The 9,601-nt window shown below is 34.2% G+C and overlaps 1 protein-coding gene across 1 annotated transcript; it reads left to right on the top strand.

Annotated features, from left to right (window-relative positions):
- The first annotated feature begins 8,767 nt into the window (after positions 1–8,767).
- On the top strand, positions 8,768–9,240 carry LOC125860278 (uncharacterized). Its single transcript, XM_049540206.1, has one exon. It carries the CDS (start codon positions 8,844–8,846, stop codon positions 9,084–9,086), a length of 243 nt encoding a protein of 80 aa, XP_049396163.1. The 5' UTR covers positions 8,768–8,843; the 3' UTR covers positions 9,087–9,240.
- Positions 9,241–9,601: the final 361 nt, after the last annotated feature.

The raw sequence follows: 9,601 nt of genomic DNA, 5'->3' as shown, positions 1-9,601 counted from the left end.
ATGTCTCCAAAATGGTTTCTTAAAGAATGTTGGTCTATTGATGTTATTTTGTAAAGGAAATGTCCTTATCTAAGGTAATCTTGGGGAACACTTAAGTGTGCTTGAAGAGGTTGTATGGGCGGTCACTTCTTGTCTCACTCAAGTGTGTCTTAAGATTATATTAGGTAGAGGTCCTATGGTAATGAAATGACATGTGTTCTTTTAAAGTTAAGCATGGGTTGTATATGGACATATGTTGAGTACATGTATGGTTGGCTATGGTCTTATATGTTAATGTTGACTTGTATTATGTCTCTTATACTTGTGAAGTGAAGGTTTTATCAAAATAATATGAAAGCATTTATTCCTTGTAAATGTCCGTTTTGGCATGTTTTGCATGGTCTCCATACTTAGTACTTAATTGTGCTAACCCCTTTCTTTCCCTTTTTGGACTAAAGTGTAAGGATTTGGAGATGATGGCATGTCATGGCTATTTGATAGGTTTCTAAGTGTTGAAGATGAAGACTTGGTGAGTCCTCATATATTCGAGGACAATACCCCATATGTTCTTTTATGTCTTTTTAGTATTGTTAAAGTTGTGTATGGGATTAGTTCCGAATTTTGTACTCTAAAGTATTAGATGGTTTTGAGACATCGTGTATAAAGTCTAGAAAGTCTTCCGCTTGTTATTGTTTTTTTTTTATGAAATGTTTTCTTGATAAAGAAAGTTTTTCATTCCTTATGGTTTTAGTGTCTATGCGATGAATGAATGCTAAGAGGCTTGTATTAGACCTCTTCGAGGTTGAGTACGCCAGTTACGACTATGGGGTGATCCCGGGTTGTGACATATATCTAGCCCATAAAGTTTCCCTTCATGCATCAACCCAATTATATCAATTCTAGGTTAGAATCATGGAATATGCATGGGTACATATAATTTTATCCAAAAAATATGTAATCCTAACAATTCAATTATACGCAATCATAATCCACTCAATTGGATCAACATTCATCATAACCTATAACATTGGAGAAAACCCTAACTAGATTTTACAATTACGGAATTCTAGGGGACTTCGTGGGTGAAAGGATCTCATGGATGAAAAACCATCATACCTTAGTTACAAATCCCACAAAAGCTTGAATATTGCGAGACTTGATCTATACCTAGCTCCAATATCTTCCTTCTTCTTCTTCCTTCTGGAGAGAGAATATTTGAGAGAAAAGTTTTGGGAATTCTTTTGGGATTTGAGAGAATGACTCGAATGAAGATTTTGGGGGTTAAAAATACTTATATAGGTATCCTAGGGTTTGGATAAACGACACCACTTCAATTTAATTAAAACCAAAAAAGACCCTTAAGTCCCTAAAATGAATTGCCAATCGAGGACCTACGGACCCTCGACCGATGGACCGTTGTCAGGATGACGGACCGTCTTTCACGTTCGTCATTTGGTGGTCAGAGGCCTGATTTCTAGACCTCGACCTACGGACCTTGGACCACGGACCGTGGTTCTGAGGTCGGAATCTAGGCTGAGGTGACAAACCATAGACCCTACCTATGGTCCGTGGGTTAGTCCACGGGCCATGGGTGGCCGGGCATGGATGGCACCTGTATTTCCATGTAACTTTTGTTTTGCCTCGTTTCAAATCTGTGTTACAAAAACATCAACCAGATATGTTAATAATTGATAGTATGACATTGTGTCGTGTGTGAGACCATTACTTCAGTCTTACCATGTATACTAATTCAAAACTTCCCCCATTAGTCTTTCTTTGATGATTGAACTTTTCATTAGGAAAGGGTCAAAGCACTTTATTGGAAATATTCCACTTAGCCTAAAAGCAACCAACCAAATTAAAGTTGTATCCCTAGATACAAATCTTTGAGCCTAAAACCCTTTTTATTTTATTACCCAATTCACATTACCCATCGTTCACTATTGACTTTTGGTTTTAGCCCTGGTCCCTCCTTGTACATTGTGCACCACAACTCAGGAAAAATGCCCAAATTGAGGGTGGCTACGATAGAGGAAAATGAGAAAAGAAAGGGGTATGAAAAGAACAGTGTAATGAGAAAAAGGGAAATAATTGGGTGTGCCTGCGAAAAAGAAATAAAGAATAAGAACAAGGAAAAAGAAGAAAAATAAATTGATGAACATAAGAAAAATAATATAGAGGAAAAGAAGAGCAAAAGCCACATCCGAACATTGAACCAAAATTAAGGGGAAAAAAGAATAAGGGGTGAAATGAGTAGTGGTTGTAAAATTGGAGTTGGGTGAAGGCAATGTCAAGGAGGGAAAAATTCAATATAATCCAAATATGTTACACTTGTCTCTGAGCCTAGGTTACAAGCTAAAAGTCTTATACTGATCTTAATTAAATAGTTTAGAGTCTAAGTATTGAAAATAAGGGCAAGCCTGTGGTAGTGGGTATGCATGGTTCAAATCTCTTTTGTGAAAGTGAGTGTCTACCTAGTCCCCATTCTTGAGAAATTTTTGATATGTGTGTGAAAAAGGGACTTCTTCATGGTAAGGTCACAACTAGTACTGTAAATAATTGTTGTTTTGGTGATTGTTGTTTGTGTATGTAACATTCTATTGGTCTAGTGATGTTATATATTGATCCGCATGTGTTACTTACCAAAAAAGTTTGGAGGAAGGGATGGAAAAGTTATCTAGGCTATTGTTGTGGTCGTTCTCATTCAAAACCCAATGCATCAATAGTTTCTTACCAAGCTAATTAGCTTGGTAAGAAACCATTGATGCATTGGGTTTTGAATGAGAATGGAGGATATTATGATTGTAGATGACCATGTGATTTCCGTAGGTTCTTGATCTTCTTTTGCCAAGTGTCGTTATGTGAAAGTTATGTCGCTTGAGGACATGCAAACATCGATTTTAATTTGAGGGTGTTGATGTACCACTGATTTATGATACTTGTAATGCTTTAAACTTAGATTTTTGTTTAGTCGAATAAGCATTTGATAGTGACTTGATTGTGTTTTGTCATTCGTTTGCAGAGAAATAGGTTTTGGCAGTTGAGTCAGATCATACAGGGTTGACAAGAGTATTTTGACCATCTATGAGCCAGACTACGAGTCATGGTCCTACCCACGACCTGTAGATGTACTCGTAGATGAATGACCTTAAATGTTAAAGTCCAGTTTGAGGTCCATGAACAACTAGTACGAGTTGTACTTTGGTTGACGATTCATACAACTATGGTCATAGATGAAAAGATTTGAAGAAGTGGAACTCCCAGACCACGAAACAACATTACGATTCATAGAAGTTTCTACGAGCTGTACATGGGGGGTTCGTAGATTTCATTCAGAAAATTGAAAATAGAGGACTTAAACCATGATTTGATAGGACAGATTGTATGTTGGTCTACGTATCGTAACTTACACCCGTAGAAGAGTTCCTACAGATTGATTAAACATTGTCTTCCATGAGAGGACTCCACGAGCCTTACAATGGACTATGGTCCATACAATTGAGTCGTCGAAGTTGTTGAATCCTATTTTTTCAGTTTTGTTTGGCTTAGGTTTAGATGTCTATGAATACTTTTCTTAGGTTTTATTTATTGCATTATGTCCGTTTGGAGTTTTAGGATTAGTAGTGAACCTCTTTTGCTATAATTCTTGAATTCATTGGATATTAAATGTACTTTTAATCATGGATTTGTGTTTTGAAATTCAATTCAAGATTTCGAATTTTTAATACTCATCTTGTAACTTCATGATTTCTTTTAACTAAATTATTATAAATCGTGATAAAAAAAAACTATGAGTGGCTAATTCCACAACTAGGGTTGTGGAACCATGAAAAATTAATGGAAATAGACGTAATAAATAGTAATTCTTGAATAGTGTTTATGAATGTATTTTTTTTCCTTCGCTTTGATTACTTTTTAATAGAGGCCTGCGTTAGAACTCACCTTATTCTTACTAGCTGGACCAAGGGGGTAAAGACTGGGAAATGGGATTATATAACGAAGATTTGTTACTATCAACTCTCATCTAATAGATTGAACGGACCAAAGGATAGCTAATTTGGAATCAATGTCAGGGGTTAGTAAAGAATACACCTATAGACGGACCAATTTGCATGGGGAAATTCACTTATATAGGTGACCATCCACTTAGGTGATAAATAACTTGCCGATCTTTCATGCTAGACACTAGACACGGCTACTACTATAAGGTTCTACTGTGTTAAGGATTCTTGGGGAACACTAATACCCTAGTTACATCTTTTATTAAGTTCAAACACATCATTATGCTAGTTTTCTACTTGTTACAAGCAAGCATTTCAATCGATTATTTTAACAAACCCCCCCCCCCCCCCCCCGCTATAGAAATAAGACGACTAAGAGCACAAATAATAACGATTAAACTAAGTCTGAACCTCATTTCTAGTGGAATCGATCATAACCTCTGTTAGGTTCTTTACTTGGATAACAACCTCTTTATACTTCTTTTGGAGGTGTAATTTGGGTGTATCAACCGGGCGTGATGACACCTATCTTATCCCACCAAGATATTTCAACTTAAATAAGCCTTGACAAGGGTAAATGCGGAAGTAAGAAAAGAATTAAAGAACTAAGCATAATATAAGTATATTGCGGAAGCCATAGCATAACAAAATCCTCCCCAAAACCTAGTGTCATGTGTACAAGCCACTAAGTAATACAACTGATTTAAAGAAAACACAAGTATGAATGTCTTGATATCTAGAACAAATTAAATACATAGTAAAATAGTAAGTGACATCTGCCGGGATGAACAGAAGCTACCCCACGAACTCCAAAACAAGTCTCGAACGATGATGTGCAAGGCTGATCAAAATGATCCGGGCTCGTAACCTACACAAGTGTGGAAAGCAAGGGAGGGAGTACCAAAACAACAACGATACTCAACAAGCATCCCTAAATGACCCTATATAATGTAATATTGAACATAATATACCTTGACACACCATCCAAATCTCCACATACTATAACCTGCACAATGATCAAAATACAACTCACTCTAGCAACGTAATCATACACTGAACATAACACAATAAAAGCAATTCAACTAATCGGTAACACAATTAGAATTTCAAATAGATCAACTTGACATCCCAATTAAATATCCCACATTGACAACAAACCACTCATAGAATCAATCAAACAATAATTTGCAATGCTTTTGAAAGCTAAATGTAAAGTAAGATGATGTATGTATGTCCTATCTATACACACCTGATGCATAAGCATCACGAGACCCCTGGGGGGCTGAACCATTTTCCATTGGCATAACTCACTCGCCAGAATCATTTTCCATTGGCATAACATCACTTTATGGAACCATTTTATATCAACATAACATCACTCACCGGAACCATTTTCGATCGGCATATCAAGGATATAGAGATCATCATAGTTTTCAACAAAAGAACAAGAAGACAAGATTAAATGCACAGGACGAGGATGACAATTCTCACTCTAAGAATCAATTATAATAAGTCATCCAAAGGTCACTCAAGGCATATCACACATTAATATTTCTACGAAGACATCTTTATCCCACATGATCATTATTAGCATTATAATAACATTTGATATGAATGAAACATACGTTGACCTTCACCATTTCTCATTACTCTCGAACACACAAATAAGGCATACAAGGTTCAACATACTTAACAAAAGGCAAAACAGGTCCACTTGCCTTTGATGATAGATAAATCAACTCAGCATTTGAAATTCGCTTTACGTTGAGCTTCTGAATCCACAAAATCTAATCACATACAGAATTCCCATAAGAATTCATGAACTACGACACTGATAATGTTGATTTTGAACACCGGGCTTGAACCAACCCATAAAGTCAAATTCGAGGGTTGGGGTAATTTGGAATACTTATAGAAAATCAAAATACCTAAAGATTTTTTAACTCTTAAGTGAAATCATAATGAAAAATGATTTGAAATCATTCATAAAATCTCAATTTATTAAAACCCAATTTCAAGAGAAAATCCACAAACTTTGAATTTGAAAACAAGGGTTTATATGTTAAAAATCGTAAAACCCAATAGATTAATCTTGAAAACCCTCTTTAAATTCACCTCACTAGTGCTCTCAAGGTCTAACAATGGAGAAATGGGGAAGAAAACATGTTTTGGAAATTACTGAATTGCCTAGATAATTACTCTTCGTGAATGCGGTCACTACCCCATGAACGCGAAGAGTGACATCTCGTACCATTCACGAACACAAAAACTACCCCGCGAACCCAGACGTCAACACTTCGACCCTTCGTGATCGCGCTCAAATGCGAAGGTCACCACCTCAACCCTCCGCGATCGCAACCAAGACCTCACGAATTCGAAGGCCAAAACACCAGACCTTTCGCAAACGCCGCCAGACTCCATGAACGCGAAGGATAAACCAAAAAACAGAATACAGTAACACCAAGGTACTAAAAAATCCATTGAATTGACCATCACGATTCGTTCGAAATTCCGAGCACACAGATCGAATGTGCTACCCTACTAACTTCAATGTTCTGGTGCCAATGGTACCATCAAAACAACGATTCGAGGTCTCCTTGACCCGGCACCTGTCTAAGCCACAATTAACCAACTTTCACCCAAAAGATCAAAATACCCTCAGAACCTCCATAAAATTAACCAAAGGCATTACCTAAGCCTAAAATCAGCTCATGAATTCAACAAAATCGATGTAAATTCAATTTGAGTGTTTGAACTTCGAATGTTGATCATAGTTAAATCTTGATTTGACTTCACTTAATAACTCAATTTATGGGCTCGAATCCACATCAAAACCTTAAAATGAAGAACTACAACACTCCAAAATCAAATATTGCTTCAGGAAATGATGGAACCGATATAATTTCATTTCGAGACTCATTGCTCCGGATGTTGACTAAAGACACTTACAACAACTTAAGAATCTCCAAAACTCTAAAATTTCCAAAAATTCCAATTTCATTATCTCTCTATTAAACTAACCTCATAAACCGATCAAATAAAACTAGGGGCGACTAACGAGAGGGGTAACACAGAAATTTTCCAAAAATATTCAAAAATGAATTTCAAGGTTATTACAATCAAGTTAGATCTTTTAGGTGCATTATTGAGTTAATTTAGGCTTTTGTAACTTCGTACTCATTAACTACTATTACAGTTAATTTGTAGACAATAAATAATAACTCCTAACAAGTAACAACAAATAGACAAAAATAAAGATGAAACAATATGAAAGTAGACAACAAATATATTGTTGAGAATATAATTAAATAATGAAAATGTGCTCTCTCTAATAGTTTAAACTTTTAGATGAGATTCACACACTTAAATATGATATTTGAGCACGCAAAGGTCCTGAGATCAAATCTCACGCCATCCAAATAATATATATATATATACACATACACACGGATAAATAATAAATCTGAAATTCAATATGTCAATAATAACTTTTGTCCATACAAAGTTAAATCCTAAGAAAGTAGAATCCTTCTTTAACATAAAGGTGATATCAAATCAAATATGCAAATAATAAACTTCTTTCCATAACAATGTTAAATCCCAAAGAAGTAGAACATTTATTTAACATAAAGGTGCATAAATCTCTGAAAACAACATTTAAGTAAAATTCTAAAAAAGAGAATATTTTTTTAAAAAAATTAAATGTGCACAAATATCTAACAAATCTTTGAAAAATGAAAATTCTAGGGCTGAAAGACAAGAAAATAGATCTGTGAAAATTGAAAATCAACAATACATGCAATAATCACACTCCAATGAGAACTATAAACTAAAATTGACCATAAACGAGACAAGAAAACGTGAGAGGATGGAAAATATGCGTACCTATGAAGATTTCTAGCGATTTTCTGTTAGGCAAAGATTGAGAAGATAATGAGACCGTAGGATTTGTAGTGTAAGTCACAATAAAGTGAATGTCTTTTGAGATTTTTAGATTATAATTTGGGTGTCAGTCCTAATTAAGTTACTCGGGTGAAACTTTAATTATATATCGAGATGATTTTTTTATTATAAGTAAAAATTAAATCAATTTTGAGTACATCGTTAAGATATAACACAGGTTCCTTTGTCAGTTCAAAAGATATACATATCAAAAGTTAGAAGGTAAGATCATGAGTGTCCTAAAAGTATAACAAAGCGTATTTAATTTAGATATCATTAATGATAGTTCCTAGATATATTTATCTTTTTTCTTTAAAAATTTTTATTTTAAGAATAGTTTTGAAATATTTCAAAATTTAATATTTTTATAAATTTTGTGCTTAGTTAAAATGTGTCGCATAAATTGAGATAGAGAGAGTAATTTTATTTTATTTTATTTTTCTTGCTTTAACTACACTCTGATCCCGTCGTTTAATTTGTTTGTTATACTTTTCTTTTAGCAATTCTTTAGTTCATATTTTTTCACATAGCATATCTTATATCATAATATTAAATAATATCTTGAATTTTTTATTTAAAATAATAAACTTCAAAAATTAAATTAATTTTCTTAAAATCAATATCAAGTTAAAACATGACAACTAAATGAAAACGGGAAAATAACTTTCATTTGGCTCCATGAAGTTAAAACACGTAAGAGTAGTCCCACGAAGCATGTGGCACATATCCACCTTTTCCAAATGAAATGTGGCGACCTCTTCAACAAAGTTGTATTTTATCACAAAACTTCAACTGACCTAAGACTAGATATATAATGCAAAATACTAATGGATATACTCATTCATAATAATATAGAAAAACCAAATTTACAATACGTTAGCTAAATATACCAAAAATACAAGATTTAGAAAATTTAGAAAGATGTCAGGGGCACAAGGTGCACAACCTAAGGAATCTTTAATAGCAACAACGTATGAATCAATAGTGAAAGAGGAGAATAGGCCACGAATGGATATTCATTCTCGTGAAGATGAAAAAGGGATTCAAATTGATAAAATTCAAGATAAGGTAGATGATGCTGCTGGCAAAGGTGGTCCCGTTTTTGGGGCCGGTAAAGACGACCACAACAAGAAGGATTTGGGAGTTACAGGCACTGGAGAGTAAAACTATTTATTGCTATAACTACTACTTTGTTTGTAAATGGTTTTTTTCTTTAGGGTTCTTTGTTTCTAGTTTTCAAGAATCTTATGTATACCAAGACACTTGTTTAGTTTGTAACTTTGTAATGTCTCTTTCATTATTTTTAATGTTTTTATTCAATAATAAGAGCCTTAAATTGATAGTTGTGAAGCATTTTTTGGGGTGTTTGGTAAATTAAGAAAGTTTTAAGCTAAAATGATGGTAAAAGTAAATTAAATGTAGCAAAATAAGTTAAAATTTCGAAGTTATGTTTGACAAATAACAAAAAAAATTAAGTCGGTAAATACATAAACATGATCATTAACCTTGGCGCCAGTTGGCAATTATGACCTTTAACGCACAAGTAGGCACTTAAATTTGTATAAAATTGAATAAATAGACACATTCACCCTACATGGCAATTTTGTGTCTTATGTGGCATTCTACATATATTATGCCATATAGGATACGTGTGTCCAGTGTTTTAAAAGGCGGGAACG

Source organism: Solanum stenotomum, chromosome 3 (assembly GCF_019186545.1).
Source record: "Solanum stenotomum isolate F172 chromosome 3, ASM1918654v1, whole genome shotgun sequence".
NCBI lineage: Eukaryota > Viridiplantae > Streptophyta > Magnoliopsida > Solanales > Solanaceae > Solanum > Solanum stenotomum.
This window is presented reverse-complemented; position numbering and strand designations above follow the sequence as displayed.

What these genes read in the sequence shown, in the direction of transcription:
- LOC125860278 (XM_049540206.1), top strand. Translation starts at nt 8,844, where the DNA reads ATGTCAGGGGCACAAGGTGCACAACCTAAGGAATCTTTAATAGCAACA.